The sequence below is a fragment of the Odontesthes bonariensis genome, chromosome 17 (genome assembly GCF_027942865.1).
Source record: "Odontesthes bonariensis isolate fOdoBon6 chromosome 17, fOdoBon6.hap1, whole genome shotgun sequence".
NCBI classification, from domain to species: domain Eukaryota; kingdom Metazoa; phylum Chordata; class Actinopteri; order Atheriniformes; family Atherinopsidae; genus Odontesthes; species Odontesthes bonariensis.
Genome location: NC_134522.1, coordinates 26,866,136 through 26,886,543, shown reverse-complemented (window position 1 = coordinate 26,886,543; position 20,408 = coordinate 26,866,136). Strand labels below are relative to the sequence as shown.

The 20,408-nt window shown below is 43.4% G+C and overlaps 2 protein-coding genes across 9 annotated transcripts in view; both read left to right on the top strand.

The window, feature by feature from the left end:
* Window positions 1–3,578, top strand: part of larp1b (La ribonucleoprotein 1B) — a 32,770-nt gene extending 29,192 nt beyond the window's left edge. For all 8 annotated transcript variants that reach the window (XM_075448691.1, XM_075448688.1, XM_075448685.1 and 5 more), the window contains 2 exons: window positions 1,693–1,820; window positions 2,099–3,578. In XM_075448691.1, the coding sequence (XP_075304806.1) occupies window positions 1,693–1,820; window positions 2,099–2,365 (395 nt within the window). In that variant the 3' untranslated portion in view covers window positions 2,366–3,578. The remainder of the gene's footprint in view (window positions 1–1,692; window positions 1,821–2,098) is intronic.
* A 2,182-nt stretch (window positions 3,579–5,760) lies between these two features.
* Window positions 5,761–13,711, top strand: pgrmc2 (progesterone receptor membrane component 2). The gene is made up of 3 exons (XM_075448121.1): window positions 5,761–6,133; window positions 9,035–9,190; window positions 12,840–13,711. Exons 1-3 carry the CDS (start codon window positions 5,791–5,793, stop codon window positions 12,935–12,937), a joined length of 597 nt encoding a protein of 198 aa, XP_075304236.1. The 5' UTR covers window positions 5,761–5,790; the 3' UTR covers window positions 12,938–13,711.
* Window positions 13,712–20,408: the final 6,697 nt, after the last annotated feature.

Here is a 20,408-nt window from a genome sequence, read left to right as displayed (position 1 = left end):
CAAACATCTTCCTTTGACTCAAAACAGTCTCACTGTTTCTTTTACCGTCAACCGCGTGTTTGTTTGCTTCTCTGAGATCTCTGCAGTTTCATCACTTTTTTTCTTTTTTTTTCTTTTTACTGTGCAAAGGGAGGGGGGAAATCAGATTAAAGTCTGTTTCTCAACCTGTTTCAACACTGTGTGACTCAGTGGAGCAAAATGGAGGATTGCCAGTAACGGCTGGAGCCACTTATTTCACTCGGTGGTTATTTTGTTGTTCAGTCAAATGTTTCTCATTCAAAGCGGAGGCTGATCCGTCGCTCACAGAAAGGGACTTAACGGCACAGCGGGCACTGAAATGTTTGACTTTGAGAAGTGTCTCTCTGCTGGGGTTTATATAGCCTTACTTCCATGCTTTGAAATTTTTAAGGAAAAAAAAAACTAAATTTCAAGATTACATCCAGATAAAGAATGTGCTCGCTGTATTTCAGTAGTATATTTTAAAATCCCGACATCGAACAAACTCAGTTCAGATATAAATCTGACGACGTCATAAGTTTGTTGTTCCATTTCTCTCTTCTGTTCTCTGCTGACAGCTGTACGGTAAAAGACCCCAAAAGTACTTCTAAAACCCAGAAATCTCAGGTCTGTCTGCATCCAAAGCAATTTGAACACACTGAGCTAAACGCAGGCTTTTTTAATTTGTGACTGGTGTATCAAATATTCAGAGGAATTCTGAAAGTGAGGATTTGTGTCGAGGACTTTAAATCTTCCATGAGGAAAAACTTTGTAGTAAATTCAGACCAGTTGTTGAAAGGAAAATCAGAAATGAAATATTTAAACTCTGTAACACGATAACTTGCTACAGCATCGGGCTGCCAGCTGTGGTCATCTACAGGCATCAAATTAAGGCAAAAAAAAAAAAAAAAAACGACTTTTACACACCTGTTACTTAGTGCCGTTCACACTAACGCTAGGCGTCCACTATTCCGGCACGTCAAGCCGTATCCAACGCATTCAATTCATTTTCAATGAAATCCGGCCGATCGTTGTCGCCGTGCTCGCAAAGCATGCTGGGATTCCGGCACGGCGAGCGGGGGACTTGCGGCACGTCAAAAAGTTGGGCTCGCTCGAAGTTTATGCAAATTTGCCACGGCAGCCGTAGTGCGTTATCCAATGACTGTAGATCATGTGATCTCCTGTGTCGGCTCAGCAGCAGCTCTCCTCGCTCGCAGATCCACAGCCATGGTGAAATACGAAATAATTTTCCATTGCTGACGATTTATACACATTAATTTCCCTCAAACTCAAATTTTTAGAGGGAGAAACTTCGGTTGGTTAAAATCACAAGTTATTTACTTTCCCCCGGAGCCCGTATGTTCTGTCTACAACTTCGTATACAGGCCCCTCTGTACACGCCCACTGCAGCAGCAACACGGCGACACTAGGCATCCAATCCGGCGAGTTACGTTGACGTGCCGGAATAGTGGACGCCTAGCCTAACAGTGAATAGACTGTAAAGAGCAGATGTTGGATCTTTTTTGAAAATGGAATATTTGTAATTCGTATCACAAGTGGCTCAAGAACTCTCGGTTTTATCTGGGTTTGCCTGAAACAGGCCTATTTTGCCCGGTTTTATCAAAGCGACTTTGACCCGTGACTCAACTGATGATATCCACTCAGTCCTCTCTGCTCTTCCTGCCCCCCCTTCAGGTCAGCTGTATGGACTGGAGAAGTTTTGGGCCTTCCTGAAATATTCAAAGATAAAGAACCAGCCTATCGACCCAAAGCTGCAGGAGCACCTCTTCCAATTCAAGAACTTGGAGGACTTCCGGGTGGTGGTGAGTGTCAGCCGGATGTCAATCAGCTATGAGCTAAAAACCTCGACTGAAAATGTGTTCTTCTCATATCACTTTGAATCTCCATTTATTCTTTTCTCATCTACCCTTTGATGATGAAACAGGGTTTGTCAAAACGTTCGGCAGACGATACAAACTCATTTGTGATCATCATTAATTATTTGTTACAGGACATTGTAACATTAATTGTAGAGTAACAGGACCAGGCAGGGGACTGTGGTTATAAGTGCGTTTTTGACGTGATAACGTCTCGTCTGCAGCCACCGATGGGAGAGGAAGGAGGCAGGAGGAGACGTCACTCGTCCTCGGCCGGGGATGAAGGGAGGCGTCGGGGACATCCTTCCAACACTACCTCAAAGCCCTCGCAGGCCTCTAAATCCTCCAACGCAACCTCCCAGCCTGCCGCCTCCATCGCACAGACCACACCCAAAAACAACACCCAGAAAACGGGAGCGGCCCCGCCGGCCCACGGGAAGAAGGCCGATGCCAGAGCGGGGAAGAAGGAAAGCGCCGCACCACACAAATGAAGCTCCCTCCTCCTGGCGTCGGTTTGAGTAGAAGAGATGTGGAGTAGGCGGCGGCTCTCAGCTCAGCATTCACTCTCTCAGAGGCAAACCGTCTGAGTACGAAGAGAGACTGAGCGTGGGCGACTTAATTTGATTGTTTTTAGCAGTGCATTTCATTTAAAGCAAACAAGCATAGGCAGCGAGCTTGAATCTGTTCGCGCGACAGCTCATAACGTTTACAAAACAAACAAAAAAAATGCATTTCCCCTCCATTTTGCCTTTTTATCTCTCAGATGCCAAACTCTTGAAATACATTGATCTCCGTAAACTGCTCTGATCTGCAAAGAGCTGTTAAACTGTGATTCTATTCTGCCAAGAAAAGAGATACCGCAGATAGTCTCGTGTGCCTTAAATCTTGTTTTTATGATGTCAGGAGTGCATCAGGAGCAGCAAAATTGTCCTAATCCTGCTTTTTTTTTTTTTTAAAGGTCTTCCTAATGAATTTTCGGGGTTTAAATGTATTTAAAAGTGGCAAGGCTCGCAGGTTTTTTTTTCTTTTTCCAAACACCTTCCGTTCTTCATCGTGACAATCGGGTTGAAAGCAGCAGTTGTGGGTTTGTGAAGGACCGACCCCCTCCCCACCCCAACACGTTTTTCAGTCTGCCAGCCACACTTCGCAGATCAACAATGTCGGTTTTTAATTAAAAAAAAAACCTTAAAAATCATGACACGTTTATATGGGAAAGCTTTACCTTAAATCCCATTTTACACCCAGAGATAGTTTAATTTATTGTTTCATTTTTTGTTGTTTTTCTTTTTTTCCATTTACTTGATTGATGGAATAGTCTTAGGCAATCATTGCAGTTTTTAATGGCTTTTTTTTTGCTGTTGAATGATTTAAAAAAAAATATATATACTTCTGCTGGAATTATGGGTGTGAGCTAGCATCATAAAAACTGTTTATTTTAGCTTGAAGTTGACTTCGTATTACGTTTGAGGCTTGGTGCTCTAGAGCACTTTAACTTTCCTTTTCTTCGGTGGACTTGAGAGGTTTTTGAGTTGAAATAAAAGAAAAAAAATGTAAATACTATAAAAAATCAATTTGCTATTCAATTTACCCGTTTGATCTTAATAAGTGATTTGTTTTATCGGTAGTGTGTTTTTGAGTGTATTAGGATAAAGAAATGCATGTTAAAAGAATTGTAAAATACAAAAAAAAATCTATAAAATAACAGCTGATTGTACCAACCGGTGTTTGTGTGATCTGTCCTGCTTTGCATTAGTGCCTGTTGTTTTTGATATTATGTGGTTTCACCAAGGCCGAGCCATCAAGCCTGATCAACAGGTTTCCGCTCCCAGCGGTGAACTTGGCTGTCATCACGAAGCTAAAACACAGTGTGAAGGTCTCAGTTGAGATCTCAAGTCGCATTAGCTGCAAATCGCCAGTTATTCTCTCTTGCCTACATGAATGGGCTGAGGTGAAGAAAGCAGGGGGGGCATTGGGGGGGACAACCAGCAACAAAGGCAGCAACAACAACAACAAAAAAAAAATGATTAAGACCATTGGTTGTCTCTGAAATTCACCTTTCCTTGCAGTTTAACATTATTAATACATGACCAGAAATGTCAAAAGTAAGTATGAGGAAGAATTAACAAAAATCCTGACCCATTTTAGGTGTATTTCTTTTTTTTCTTTTTTTTTTCTTTATTAACACTGGGCCTCTCAAATGGAGGAGCAAAGAAATCCAGCCTGAGTTTATAAAGGTGGTGGGTGAGTGATTTGCTGCCTTCAGGTGTCCCTTGTAAACCTCATTTTTAGTTGATATTTCAGTATTTTGAAAGCGTTAAATCACATTTTAAATGAAAACGTCAATTAGATAAAACTCATTTGCTTTAGTTTGTTCGTCTATCATATTATCTGATGTCTCTTGTGTATATTACACAATGTGGTTTATCATAAAATGAAACTAGCCTCATGGTTTTTGATCTATTCTTTTCTTGAAATCCCAACAGCAAAGGTAAATAACAAAGGGTAATTAAAAGCAGAGTGATAAACTGCAGAACTTGGTCAACTCCAGCTTACTGGAATCCAGACCAGGGCGAAATGAGTGTAGAAAATTAATTGAATACTATGTTCTTTGTTAGATTTTTCATCTAAATGTATTTCCGTCCCCTATTACAGTTTAACACTGCATCATAAATTGCTCCTTTTTTCATCCCCTTGTCCAAATCTAATGATACAAGGAGCTTGGCTTCTCGGGTGTCCTGGGGCAGGGTGGTGGTGGAAATTATCAGTTTGTGTGTTATTGTGATAGCTTTACATCCCAGTGAGGTTATTTTAAGTCACATGTTATTAATTTGGGTCGTCTTGTGACCCATGATGCTTATATTTGCAACTTGCATTCTATTTAGGTTCAGAGGTGTGACCAGAATGGCATGTGTGGGTGGGCAGTTAGCTCATCTGGGGGGGCAGAAAACAATACCTGAAAAAAATCGGTGGAAAACCACTACTACAACTTCAAGCATAATAATAATAATAATAATAATAATAATAATGGTAATAATTCAATTCGGTAATGAAATTATGATCACACTAGCATAAATCATGACTGTAAATTTTGTTAACATTGTGGAATTTTTTTTATGAATTTTTTTTGTTTGTTTTTTTGTTTTGGGGTTTTTTTTTGTAAAGAAATGTAAAACTTGTATGATGCAATAGCTTTTGTTTAACATGCTCCACATTCTCCATTGAGGGTTTAAATTCAAGTAGATACTTGGGGCAAGACATCCAGCCAACTCCAGCTTTTTATTACCTTCATTAAGTCTACATTTCAGATCATTATATACAACAAAAACATCCGAAAATGTGAAAATCGCCTTTTTTTTCAGCAGCAAGGGGTTAAGGTTACAAAGGGGGGGGGGGGGGGAATACATAACAAAAAAATAAATAAAGCTATAAACTTTACAGACATGCTTTTTAAAAATCACCACCTGCATTTATTCTATCAATACAAGACACAAACAGAGATAATAAATCGTGGCCTTTTTTCTGGCCAGTTTTCTTTGGATGGCCAGGGCATTTCTCAGGGGGGCACCCACACCCCCACATAGCCACGCCCCTGTTCAGGTTACGTTGTCTCAGCTTTCAGTTATTTCGCTTTTTTTTTTTATAGCCATTCAATGTTTTTTTTAGTCTCATTTTGGCTGTTTCGTCTCTCTCTGGAATGCATTTTATAATTCTCGGACAATTCTAGTGAGCCTGTTACTCCGTGGACTCTTGAAGCTCTACGTGACTTACTTTTTTGGCCTATGTGTCCACGGTTTGTCCGCTTATCCAAATCAATAATCCACGACATTGAACGTTCAGTCAACTAGTGGTTCCGCCGTTCCCGACAGGACCTGAACGCAGCATCTTGTCAGGGGCGGGTAGGCGCTAACTGAGCAGTATGGCGGACGATGGAGACAGTTTGAGCGGACCAGTTGACACAAGCGGTGGCCAAGGGGCAGCGGATGAGTCAGGCGGGCTCGGATTTGGCGGAATGTTGCTGAATATCAGCATTTTGGTTCTGGTAGTGGCGGTTTGTCTGGCGGCGTACCGGCGGTGGGGCAGGCGGCCTGGCTCTGACGCGGCCCGTAGCGACGAGGCCTCGGCGCTTCCCAAGATGAGGAGACGGGACTTCACTTTGGAGCAGCTGCGGGAGTACGACGGACTCCAGAATCCCCGCATCCTCATGGCTGTCAACATGAAAATTTTTGACGTGACAAGTGGCAAAAAGTTTTATGGTAAAGGTGAGTGAGCAATGTGTGGGTGGTTCTCTTAAGAGGGGTGAGTAAGAGGACACGTTGCCGCCTTGTAGTGGGTCGTCCTGGAGCAAAATTTGGGCGCAAACCGTTTTAGCTTAGCTCTTTGGCTTTGTGTTTTTGAATGGGATGCTAGTGGCTAGCTAAATAGCGTGACTTTTGAAGTCGTTGTGGAAACACATCGACAGCCAGTAGGCGGTACGTGGCACTGTTTTTGTTGAACTTAGTTAGTCAAGAATGCTGTGAAAGATTTGGAAATATGCTCTGCTAATGTTAGCTTGTTAGCCAGTTGACATGCAGACAGTGCAGTCTGGTTGTGTAGTCTGGACCTGATGATGGGACTCAGCCTACATCAAAATTGGAAACCGCACGAGGGTTTTCTAACCGACACGTCTTGCTGCTTTGATACTATTGTTGGGGCTGTCTATGTTTAGGAAAGTTAAATTGGTAAATGGAACTCAATTCAGAGAATGTGAGCGAGTTAACAAATGTATTCCAGGCACATAACGTCTCCATTATATTCTAATAATAAAAGCCTCTCGGCAGTTCCTCATACTTCGCAGACTCGCCCGTCAACTCTCTGCACTAAACTGAAATAATTCGAACTCATGCCCAGCAGTCTCAACTGTCAGTCTGCTGCTCCACTCCGCCAGAACAGAGCCAAGTAGGCCCGAATATGTCCACATCACCAGAGCCATTCTGGACTTGACTCGGTCATATCTTAAACTGTACAGCTGGTGTTCACAGTGGACTCGGAACGGAGGCGGTTTGAGAATGCACGTGCCAGTCGACGGTGTTGTCACTGACGACGTGGTCAATGGTGGGTTTTAAAGTCCGACTTTAGGTTTTTGAGGCAAAGAGTATTTTGTCGCTTTAAGCTTTGGGTGAAACGGACAGTTTTCGCTGTTTCAGCAATGCTCTGAACGATCCAGTTAGGTATGAAGTTGGACTTTTCATAGACTTGTGAATTAGCCAAAAAGATTGAAATGGGCCTGTTGCATCCCTGTGCTGCCTTTAAGAGGCAACTGGGGCTGTCATTTAAACCTGACCATCTCCAGCATGTAAGATTATTGGTTTATAAAAAGCCTGCATCTTCCCCAAAGACAGAAATCTGAGTGTTATTGGTGCTCCCGTGTTACTCTGGCTTCGGCTCAAGTGGGATTTATAATTTCATCTGTAAATCGCTTGGTGTGAGTTGTGCAAGGGAAGAGTATATCTTATCTTTCAGCAGATCTTTCCTTGTGTTTATTATTTTAAGGTTTTTCGGTCACTGGGGAAAACATAGTTTGGGGGGGGTTCACATGCTCATCAGATGACGCTCTTGTTGGAGGATGAGAAAGGCTTCAACATGGAAAAACTCATTATCAGCCTTTAGCAAAAGTTCTGAGACAATATCTGCCCTCCCTACAGATATCAGAGTCTGACATCAGTCGCGTAACTGGAAATTTCTCAGTGTGGCTCCCATAGGACAAGCATGTCATCCCTTGTTGGACGTGCAGGATGGTTGAAATGGTAAGATGGTGAAGATGCTGTAACTTAGAGGGATGACAGGACAAATCAAATCAAATTTATTTATATAGCACATTTCATGTACAAACAGTTCAAAGTGCTTTACATAAAATAAAAGCATTGCAGCGGGGAGTGGAAGAAGGATTAAAATACAAAAAAGAATATAAAGAGAAACAAATAAAATCATTTAAATGAATTTAAAACAAGCAACAGTCAAGATAAGTTAAAAGATACCGTGCAGATTTCATGCATAGACACATGAGAAAAGAAATGTTTTTAACCTGGATTTTAAAATGCCCCAGCAAGAGGGGCTGGGAAACGCTGGGCATGATGCCATGTAACTGATGAAATTCATTTGCTGGCTGCATGTTGGTCACATTACTTGATGTCATACGACTGAAAGCAACAAATCATGAAATTTGAGTGCTTGAAATCATTTATTTATTTATTTATTTATTTATTTATTTATTTATTTTTTTTAAAAAAAACAACGTGGTGTTTATTGCTTTAAAGTCAGCTGCTTATATTTGCAGGTACTTTTATGTCTGCCAGCTACTTGGTTACATCTCTGCGTCTCCAAAGATACGGCGTAAGTCATTTTTTAACGGTTTCTTTTCCTTTTCTCACAGACCGGAAGCTGATCGTATAGATTTCATTCAAGTTAAGCAAAGCTGCAGCTAATAACTCAAATATATCCTCTAATAACCGGTCTTTAAGGGGAAAGCTGTTACCAAAAAGTGAAAAGTGGACAATTATCCACACAACCTGAGCTGATGCATTCAAACCGTTTCTCATATTCAACAGCAGTCCAGACTGAAAATATATTACATTTATTCTCATATGTGACAAAGAAAATGCTGCTTTCGGTGAGTGTTTGTTGTTGTTGTTACTGTCTTTGGATGACTTGGTGATTATCCATTCCTAAGTCATCGCAGCCCAGTTGGACTTCTTATGCAGCCATAGAGACCATTAAACGCTCTTCTCTGAATGTGAGACTCACAGACAGTGTGGCGTGTCACATTGCACCATTGATTTCATGTTGATTTTTATCTTCCAGATTTTATAAATATGTTATGAAAGTAGAAAATCTGCTTATTCACTGTCAAAAATCAGTTTTCTGGAAAAAGACGCATGTCTTGAGTTCACCGGAGCAAGATGTCGCTGCCTTGGAAGGCTTTAATGCAAAGCAGCAGCAGCAGGAGTCATAAGATGAGATAAGATCACCAGCGGGTTATCCTGTTGCTTCATTGGAACAATTTTGACTACTTTTTTCCCCCCCTTTAAATTATATGTCAATTAGTCGATGAATGGAAAATAAAACTCTGTTTTGGCTCTTATTCACACTTTTCTTTCTTCTTCCCACTTCTTCTTCCTCTCCAGATGGCCCTTACGGTATTTTCGCAGGCCGGGACGCTTCGAGGGGTCTGGCAACATTCTGTCTGGAGAGAGATGCCCTGAGAGACGAGTACGACGACTTGTCAGACCTCAGTGCAGTACAGATGGAGAGCGTGAGGGAGTGGGAGATGCAGTTCAAGGGTAGGCTTTTAAAGAAATGTCCCCAACAGAGAAAACGCTCCGTGGATATTGATTTGGCGCAGATTTCTCTCTTGCGTTCTCTTTACTAACTGCTCATTATGCCTCTGAATATTTAGTGAGGGCGAGCTGGCCATCTAATATGGACGGTTTCTGATTTTCGTCGTCACGGATTGAATGATTTCTGATGTGTCGGTGTGTCCGCATTTCAGTCACTCCCCTCAAGACTCGTTCCGTTGTCATTCTGAGTTCAGATTTTAAAAGATATTGAACATGAGAGCAAATGTGAGAGGTAGAATTCAGATGCATAGTGAGAACTATGAATGTTACAGTTGTAGTATTAAGTGTTCATAGAAAATACGCGGATACTGTATTGTATCACGATTCAGTTTAAAAATCCAGAGACGTGAATTTTAGTCTGTCTTCCCCAGGGCTGCAGCTATCCATTTTTTTAATGATCGATTCATCCGCCACTGTAATCGATTGATGAATCGAATAATCGGACGTGGCTTTCTTCCTTTTCTTTTAAGATCCTGTGACCGAAATGCAACAGGACAGTTGTAACTGTAAAAAAACAGGTGGATATCTATTGCTGCCAACCTTCCTGCATTTAAGCCGTATCTTTTGTCGAAGCCTCCGTCCAGCACCACGGAAAGCGGACGCACGTCTGAAACTCTCATGTTTAAAATGCTGCCAGCGTCTTCAGCTGAGCGTGGTGGCTTTGTCCGTAGAATGCTGATTCCTGAAAGATAGAGGGGAGAGGTGTGATATACACCCAAACACGGTCACCTTCTCAATAAGAAAAATGAACCAAAAATATCCATCAAGTGAGGTTCCGTTAGAAGTGTGACTATTGTTTTCTTTCTGTAATGGAGATAAAACTACATCGTGCCAAATAAATCGGTACAATTGAAAATTAAAAACACGAAAGGGGTTATTTGACCAGAAAACATTATTTTTGTCTCATCTGTCCATGATATTTATATATTTGAATCCTCTTTAAAGGGAGTCTCCACCTCCCATGCTTAACTTAAAATAACACTCTTCCAGAAATATCTGATTATTGTTTTTGACCAGAGCTTTCGGAACCATCCTGCTGCAGCACAGTGACTTATCGATGTCTCATCTGTGTCACACTGCTCTCTTGCTTTTTTTAAATTTCATTGTGGAAGATGAAGAAGAGCTGCACTTTAAATGTCATTGTAGGGATGTAAAATGACGGAAGGCATTCTAATGCTACGTCGCACCATAAAGTTAGCGTTATCGTCACCTCGCAACACACCGAGGAGAAGAAGAAAAAAACCATTGGCTGTTAGCGGTAGCAGCCAAATAATTTTCAGCCACATGAGCACAATTGGCACAGCTGACTACACTGTATTTATCTTCACTTCAGACCTGAAGTGCCCGGATGCTTTCTGCTGAGATGCTGCGACATGGAAGTCGTGCTGTTGCGGTATGCTAGCTCGGCCTTACAGTGCATGCACAGTGTTTTCCTCGGGTTTGAGTTTGAAATGATCCCACACTCGGGACACTTTTTGACGTTTTCTCCAGCTGTTTTTATCCCTTTTTCTGTCACCTTGTCACGTTTTTAGCCCCGATCCTCCCACTTTCCAGAGAGGTCACCTCTAACGGTTGAGAAGATAAAAAGTAGTTCAAACGTAGGGCCACAGCGGAGGCGTGTTTTCGTGACGGCCACCCTGACCGTTAAACAGTTAGACTGTTGTGATCTGATACATTGATTGTTTGTTTGTTCTCTCCAGTGTTACTGTTTCCTCTTTGGCTTTGGAAATGTAGAACCTGCTTCTTTCACTATTCTCTTATATTTTATTAGACGCACAGTAATGAAGTAAAGGGTCAACAGGTTGTTAATTGTGCTCCTATGAAAAACACCGTGAAGAAGAAATGTACACCTGGGCTCAGCGGCCCACGAACCGCAGACGACGATCGCGCAGTCGTCTAAATTTCCCTTTGAAATGAAATGTACTAACCGTTAGTAATGTGGACGCTGCGGACGAAACTCAACTGCTGATTCCACTAAAGAAATTCTATCGGACTCCAAAAAAAACACTGGATCTGTGCCGACAACAAGAACTTGACCAGTTATTTGATCGGCTACATTTCATTTTGTGATTTGAAAATGGCCAATCTTTTGGCTGTTAGAAAAGTCGAGCTTTTCCCACATTATCAGAGCAACGTTTTCTTGTTTTATTTACGAGATAATCCAGATATTATATGAACTCATTCTATGAAACCTTTTTGAAATGAGTCACTTTCTGCTCTGAGCTGAAGCGGTTCACTGACATCAACCCAGAATTGAACGTTTTTTTATTTTCAGCTCGTGTATTGTCGGACACTTCAGTCACTTTATTTCTGACCCTTTTTTCCAAATGGGAAGAAATGATTCGACTAAAGCGAGCAGCAAGATTTCTTGGAGGCACCTGAAGTGGAACCAGACTTCAAACCGACTGTGCAACAAAGCCACACTAAAAATATCCCCCACGTGTGCTGGAAAACAGTTATGGCAGGAAACCCAGAAAGTGGAAGGAAACAAAGGCCTTCATTTCATGATGTTTGTCATAATCTGAGGCTTATCCAGCAGCCAGTGTGCGTCTTACACAGTTTAGCTCATTGTAGGTTTGAAACGTTCCTAAAATGTGTTTTCCTAAAGGGCTGGTGTGTTCGGGTCTGAACTCTGATGGCTGAACTCTGTCAGGGTAACGTGACGTCCACCCCTTAAATCACAAGTCTGAAAACACTAAAAAGCTTCTTTTGAAACGGGACGGTGCAGCTTTTAGCGGCTGGCTGATTAAATCATGTAAGAAGTTGTTAGTAAATTACTCGCAGCATGTTTTATTTTAACTGCGCTCACTGGCCCTGTGTACTTTTCGTTCTTTAATTAGTCAGGGGCCAGCTGTGGAGCCAGAACAGTTGGCTGATAAACCCATTAGCTGAAAGTGCATTGGCACTTTCTGCTTCCAGGGTCTAAAAAAGGGACTTTCCTCTTCTGGTGTAAATAGAATAGCTTTGGTTCTGTAATGTTGACTGCAAATGGTTTAGAATTCTTTAATGATTTGTTCTCATCATTAACAAATCTGGTGTTGACTTAGTTAAATATTCAGGTAGTTATCTGGTCTAGAAACCATCAAAAACTGTCTGTTATGGTCGGCTAAAAGTCGGCGTGGTGTCGTCAAGTGTTTGCTCAGGAAAAAAATGATCTTTACATTAAATTGGGAAAGTTTCCGTCCGTAATATTTATTTCCAAACACATTTTAACTTTCTGAAAATCAGCATGAATGAGAGAACGGCGTTTAAAGAAAAATACATTTTCTGATGAAACTTAAAGGGATAAAAGCTGATAATATTTAACTGAAATGATGAAATGTCAGTTTGAATTGGCAACAACAGTTCTGGTACATGGTTCGAGTTTTTAATCATTAATCTCATTAGTATTATATAATGTGGCAAACTGGTGAGAGCAAACAAAGAATTCCCAAACAAATTCGCATGAGTCCGAAATGAACAAAGTAAATGCAGCTCCGACGAGCTCGAAGCAAAACTTTGGACGAGTTTACATGACGTTGAAGTCGATAAAAGTAAAAATGAAAATGTTTTTTTTAGCGTTAAACTTCTACACTATTGTACTTCCTTTCAGAAAAATACGATTATGTCGGGAGGTTGCTGAAGCCCGGCGACGAGCCGTCGGAGTACACAGATGAGGAGGACATCAAGGACCACCTGAAGCACGACTGAGCAGTTCCATCACACCGACCAAAGCCAGAAGCCCCAAACAGCTGCGACAGACCGCCCCAGACTCTCCTCCTTCTCCTGCTCCATCAATATACCCTTCACTCCCTTCCGCTGCATCACTCCTTGAACTCCTCACCCCCCCCCCCCCATTGAATCTGTCTGGAGCTGGGGCTGTTTTGGAAGGGTAGGACTCAAGTCTTGACAGCCAGACCTCCCTCCCTCCCTCCCTCTTCATTTGACGAAGACTACCACCAGAGAGCGATTAGGAAGCTTCGATGAAGAGCTTAAACAGCAGCGAACATGTCGGGGGGAGGGGGGGAGGAGATGACTAATGCCATTAGATGTATTTGAAAGAAAACCCCAAAATATCTTAGTCGTCTGTCCGGGTGGGAACAGTGTGGTCACTACAGGGCGTTGGGTGGAGGTTGGTCGGGAGTTGTCAGAGAAACACATTGGTCTGAGATGATCAGTGGATCGGGATGGAAACAGATTTCTCTCTCTTTTTATCTTTGGTTTAGTCACATTGCAACTGAAACTGCTTTGGCTTCGAACAGCTTATCAATCAATGAGTCAATCAATTCTGTTTCCGTTTTTTTTTTTGGTTGTTGTTTTCTTTTGTTCAGATCATTTTCCCTCCGTGTTCAGAGGGCAGTGCTGTGGCCTAACCAAAGGCAATTGGCAGGGCATCGCATTTTCCTGTTGTGTTTGTAGTGTATGCACTACTAGTTTTCTTTGTTTGTCACCATGTGATTGTATTTGTTGAGTAGCATAGGGAGGGGGGGCATGCGGGAGGGAAGTTTATGCTTTTTTTTTTTTTTTTCTATATTATTTCTTTTTCTTTTCTTTTTTTTTCTTTTTCTTTTCTTTCCTTTTCAGATGGGGTGTGTGTGGGGGAGGGTCAGAGGTCCTTGCCATATAAAACCCGTTTTCGAAGCTCATCAGATTGACTAAATCACTGATTGGGAAAACAAAGGGAAGATTATAAGGCAGTCCTAATCAATCGACTCAATTGTTTACATGCCTCACAAGCCAGCTGCAAGTCTGTAGATTCCCCCCTGAAAATGGTCCAAGTATTTACTGTGCCTTATTTTGCTCGTTGTGTCAGTGCTGACCGGTCTAACGTTCGGGCGAGTGGAGGGATGGGAGGTGTTGGTTTTTTCCTAGACTCGGTCCCCCAGACTTTGAAGAAGGCATATGATGTGTCGGTCGTCCACACACAGACTGTAATATTTCCCCACTTCACAAACTCTGTAAATAATCCTAATGAATTACTCAGTGTTACTGCCATATTTATGTAGTGGATAAACTCCATATACGTATAATGCTATGTTGTATTGGCCAAAACCCCCATTGTTTGTGTTTTGTTCTTTTATTTTGTTGGTTTGTTTTTGTTTTTTTTTTTTTTCTTTTTTTTTCTTTCAGTTGTTTTTAATGTGGGTGAATTTCCAAAAAACAAAAACAAATAAAGCATAAAAATGAGCGTTGCAAAGTGCTGCAGGGTGGGACCGAGAGCTGTTCTTGCGAATTTTTGTTCGTAGACATTGCTTATCCTGTAAATATATCTGTCATTTTATTAAAGCATGTGCAACAACAAAGTGAGCTATGCCGAAGTTCCACCACATCATGTATTTAATTGTTGGGTGTGCGTGCGCGCGTATGTGAGTGTGTTTGTCTGCGTGACAGAGTCAGGAAGGGATTTGTTCATGCATAATAAATCAGTTTGGTTAATAATGGAAGATGTCTGGTGTTTGTTTGCTTTAAGAGTTCCACGATTGGGGTGCTGCTGGGAAAATGGTTGATGGGCGATGAAAATATTTGACCCCTAAGTGTCTTTCCATCAGGTTTGTTTGCCTCCAACTCAGATTCCCAGACTGTGATGGAGTGGGAGGTTAAGTGTTTGCATTAAGCTTGTCAGCAGACTGATGATGGTGATAAATTCAAACTCAACTCCTGTTTTTTACAGCAAAGTCCAAATAATATGGATAGAAGAAAACTGAAAACCGTAGGTAATCATTGGACACTGAGGTGGAAGCAGCTAATTTATTGAATTATTACTTAGAAGAATGTAAATTATGGGCTTTTGAAAAGCTTCCTTTGGAAGAAATGGAGGGAAAGAAGTCATTTAATTTTTAAAGTGTTCAGAAATGAATACAAAATATTCTTTTAGAAATACTCATAAAATGGGTCGTGTAAGAGTCAGGATTTACTGTACTTGTGATTTATCAATTGAATGGAAAATTCTAGAGAAAGTGAAACGCAAACAAAAGAGAAACCGTGATAGAAATTTTCTTTAACTTATGTAACATTTTTGTTCAAAGCATGTCAATATAAGAAGCTTTCTTAGGCCCAATCCCAATTCTATTTTCTACCCCTTCGCCTACCCCTCGCCCCTTCAAACGTAGGGGTAGGCGAAGGGCTAGGAATGTCACCCCTTCGAATTGGGACAGCACTTCACACTCACGAACGTAATAAGTCCGCGCCGTCAGTTGTTACGTAACCAAAAGCGACAGCTTTAGCCAGAAGTAAACAAACATGCCTGCTGCTGTGGTGTTCGCGCTGTCCTGGGCTATTCGGATATTTTTAGAAATATCTGCGTCGAATCGACGGAGTGCCATCAGGCGAAGGCGTCTTCGACATCTGGGAGCATTGCTGGATCTTGTTACGGTATGTAGAATAAGAAATTAATGCAAATAACGCTTGTGAGTGAGCAGCTGGTAGCTTCCAGAGCCGGCGTGTGAAAATGATTGTATGTGTGTGTGTTTGAAAGTGCTTCTAACTGTACATTTGTGATATCGTGTAATATAGAAACAATTTGCTTGTCTAGTTGGATTTGCTGATTTATTGATTGGAGTAGTATCCTAACCTGGCTAACCTAGCTGAAAGCATAAGCTAACGTTTAGCCTTTGTTACTCGCCTCGTTCCGTTTGGAATAAACAATGCGTTTTTGAAGCGGTTTTCTTTGTACCAGGTTCAGATTTGATGACTTAAATAAATGCACTGCCTTGTGTGTGCTATCAATGTGTTGGTATGGGAGGATGAAAGTCTGATCTTTCCATGTTTTTCTTTCCAGCAGACGGGTCATCCTACAAATTATTGCCCATTGGACCACAACATGTACCCCAATTTTTTTTGTTATCCCTTGTATAATAAATCTCTTCATACCAATATCCGTTCCAGTCGTTCATATGATGTTGATGTGATAATCATGCTCACAAACCTTTTGTCCTTAATTTCTTTTATTAGGCTCACATTACAGACTGGTAAGGCAGCTTATTTTCAGAAATAACAGCTTAAAGTGTCTGCTGTAAAGTGTGTGGTGCAAATATGGACAATAAACAGTATGAATATTGTATTAAAGGCTTTTATTCTGAAGTTGCGTTTAGTGAAGTGACGCAATCACCTCTCGTTGCGCAGCGAGCCGCACAGCCGACAGTTGGGACATCAGACTTTTTCTCCTTTTCTCCTTTCTACACCTTGAGACACCTGTGGTTACTTTAAGTTGAAGACTCTGTGTCCAATCCTGCGAAGAAAACACCTCTAAGGAAAGCTTATTGTGCCTACTGCCAGAGTGGTGAACATTACCTCAGTCAGTGCAGTGAGGTTGCCAAACTCTCTAAAGAGCAGCTCAAGGAGTGGATTCAAGTTAACAAACGATGCTGGCGCTGTGCACGAAACCACCAAGCAGCTCAGTGCACACTGAAGAAACCCTGCAGCATTTGCCAAGGGAAACACCTCCTAGCCCTTCATGAGATAAACCTGAGGCCCGAGAGAAGCAATAAGGAGGCTGTAAGGAAGGAAGAGAGCTGCCTGACTAGCTCTGCCTCAGACTCCCTCTACCTTGACCGACCTGGAGTCAGCAATCGGGTCATGTTGAAGGTCGTCCCGGTGCTTCTACATTATGGAGGGCGTAGTCTCAGCACCTTTGCTCTGCTGGATGATGGCTCAGAGCGGTCCATGCTGTTACCTGCTGCAGCCAAATCACTGGGAATAAAGGGGGCCCCAGAAGATCTTTCTCTGCGAACAGTCCGGCAGGACATCCAGGTGCTCCATGGACATAAAATATCCTTCCATGTTTCTCCAGCTGCAAACCCTAAGATCAACTATAAGATTGATGGTGCCTTCACAGCTCGTCGACTCAGTTTAGCTCAGCACACTTACCCCATAGAACAACTTCAGAAAAGGTATAAACACCTCCGTGGCCTCCCCATAACTGCCTTCAAGGATGCCAGGCCATCGCTCCTTCTCGGTTCTGATCAGTCGCATCTCATCACACCAGTAGAACCAGTCAGACTTGGACCGCCTGGTGGCCCTGCAGCAGTTCACACCCGGTTGGGATGGACCCTCCAAGGTCCAGTCCAGTCCATGGGGCGGCCAGATAATTCCGTGCAGTGTCTCTTTACCTCCCTCCCCACCACAGATGGATGAGCTGTACCGTCATGTCGAGAGGCTCTGGCAGGTGGACACTGTACCTCACCGACCAGAAAGAGAAGTGATTAGGTCAAAACAGGACCAACAAGCGGTTGCATTGTTGGAAGCCAAGACAGTCCGCACTGATGTCGGCGGAGTGAGGAGGTATGCTACACCACTGCTACGTCATGCAGCCATACCGCCATTGCAAGCACCTAAGGAGTCAGTCATGGCTCTTCTGCGAAGTACAGAGCGGCGACTCCTAAAAGATCCTGCACGAGCTGCGATCTACAGAGCAGAAATGCAGAAGCTCATTGAAGCAAAGGCAGTTCAGGAGGTCACCCAAGATAAAACCACCTGATGAGTGTTGGTACATTCCCCATCACCTAGTCACTCACAATGGAAAGAATCGGCTCGTCTTTAACTGCTCTCACCAATACCTCGGGCAAACTCTGAACCAGTACTTACTGCCTGGCCCCACCCTTGGAGCTACCTTGGTGGGCGTCTTAGTAAGGTTCCGGGAGCATCCCATCGCAGTAAGTGGAGACATCAAGGGGATGTTTCATCAGGTCCGCCTACTTCCTGAAGATCGCCCTCTACTGAGGTTCCTGTGGCGTGACCTGGAAGTGGATGAGCCCCCAAGAGTATTTGAGTGGCAGGTCCTGCCCTTCGGTACAACCTGTAGCCCCTGTTGTGCTACGTATGCACTGCAGCGCCATGTTACCGATCATTGCCAGCCTGAAGACATCCTGAGGTTCTCTGTCGACCACTGCTTCTACGTCGATAACTGCCTACAGAGTGTGCGTACTCCAGAGATCTTCTGTCTACAGCAGGCTTCGAACTTCGGCAGTGGGCCTGTAATGAGCCGAACGTCCTGGATCACCTGCCACAAGAGGCCAGATCGCTGAGCCTAGACCTGTGGTTGACACAAGACAAGGCCAATCCTCAAGAGTCGACCCTGGGTCTCAGCTGGAACTGGGAGAGAGACTCCCTGAGCTACAAGCACAGGCCGGTGACCTATGATGCTCCGACCCTGAGGAACATTTATAAAGTCGTAGCTTCGCAGTATGATCCCTTAGGTTACCTGTTGCCTTTCTCGACCAGGGCAAAGCTCATTATCCGGCAATTGTGGGATAAGCAGCGAAGTTGGGATGACCCGAACTTACCTGCAGCTCTGCTTCAAGCCTGGTCTAACTGGGAGGATGAGCTCCAGTTCTTACCTCTCCTCACCTTCCCTCGAGCATATGTGCCCGCCAACTTTGACTATGAGGCTATCACTCATGAAGTGCACGTTTTTGCTGACGCTTCAGAACAAGCCTACGGAGCTGTAGCCTATCTGAGGACAGTGACCAAAAAGGGCCAGATTCAACTTTCTTTCATCCTTGCTCGTTCCAGAGTAGCCCCCAAACGAGTACATTCCATTCCTCGCCTGGAACTGTGTGCCGCTCTTGTAGCAGCCCAACTCGCCAGTCTCCTTACTAAGGAACTCACTTTGGAAGTGGCTCACACCATACTGTGGTCTGACTCTACCACAGTACTTACCTGGCTCCATTCTCAGAGCTGCCGCTTTAAAGTGTTCGTCGGGGCAAGAGTAGCCGAAATACAGGACCTGACAGAGAAATGTACCTGGCGCTATGTGGACTCAAACCAAAATCCTGCAGATGACCTGACAAGAGGTAAAACTCTCCAAGAGCTTAAGGATCCAAACAGGTGGTCTCATGGACCTCCCTTCCTGCTACGGAACCCAGACAGTTGGCCAGAGAGGCCCAACGCTGAACCCCCAGAGGATCACATGGAGCTTCGAAAGACTGCCTTTTGCAGAGCTACAGTCACCTCATCTACTAACCATGGATCAGATTATAAAAGATACAGTTCTTGGAAAGAACTCATGGACGACACAGTGAAAGAGCTACAGGGAGCGACCCCCTCTGGTACCCCGCCCACAGTTGAAGATTATCAGCGAGCAGAAACCGAAATCCTGCTGAGAGCTCAGAAGCAGTCCTTTCCTGAAGACTACAAGCTCCTGGTTGGAGGAAAACCAGTATCACATTCAAGTCGCTTACTCACCTTAGCCCCTGTCCTTGATTCAACCTCTGGCCTAGTAAGAGTTGGTGGTCGGCTCAGACGGTTGGAGGAAATTGATGTTCCCCTACATCCTGTTGTCCTTGATGCCACTCATCCAGTGACACATCTGCTCATCCAGAAGTATGACAGTGATCTGCATCACCCAGGTCCTGAGCGAGTTTTTTCAGAGCTGAGGAGATCATTCTGGATCATCAGAGGGCGAGAGGCAGTCCGTAAGCATCAACGGGCCTGCGCTGAGTGTCAACGTTGGAGAGGCCAGCCTTCTATTCCAAGGATGGCTGACCTTCCAGAGGCTCGCCTCAGGTTACACAAACCCCCTTTTCACTTCACCGGCGTGGATTGTTTTGGGCCCATGATGGTGAAAGTAGGCAGACGTCAAGAGAAACGCTGGGGAATTATCTTTAAGTGTTTGACAACCAGAGCAGTACATTTGGGTCTCCTTAAGAACATGGATTCCGATGCCTATTTGATGGCTTTGAGGCGGTTCATTGCCAGAAGAGGGACTCCTGCTGAACTGTGGTCAGACCAAGGGACCAATTTCAAAGGAGCCCAACGAGAGCTCAGGGAAGCCTTTGAGAACATGGTTCCAACATTGCAGCAGCGACTTGCCCATCCGAAGATCAAGTTCCACTTTAATCCTCCCGCTGCTCCTCATTTCGGTGGAGTATGGGAGCGGGAAGTTCGGTCAGTCAAGTCAGCACTTTACACGTGTGTCGGATCACAACCAGTTCCTGAAGAAGTGTTACTCACTGTGCTCCTGGAAGTTGAGGCCATCCTCAACTCAAAACCATTGGGTTATGTATTGTGGGAGAAGGATGTCATGACATTCTCATGACTTCTGGCCTAGTTACATCCTGTGCCTTGTTAACTGGTTCATTTGAATATTGTTGATAGTTAGAATGAGCGTGTTTATGATAAACTGCGAAAGCTAGGCGCCTCCAGAGAGGGCCACGTACACTTGTTATGATAAAACGGTATAAAA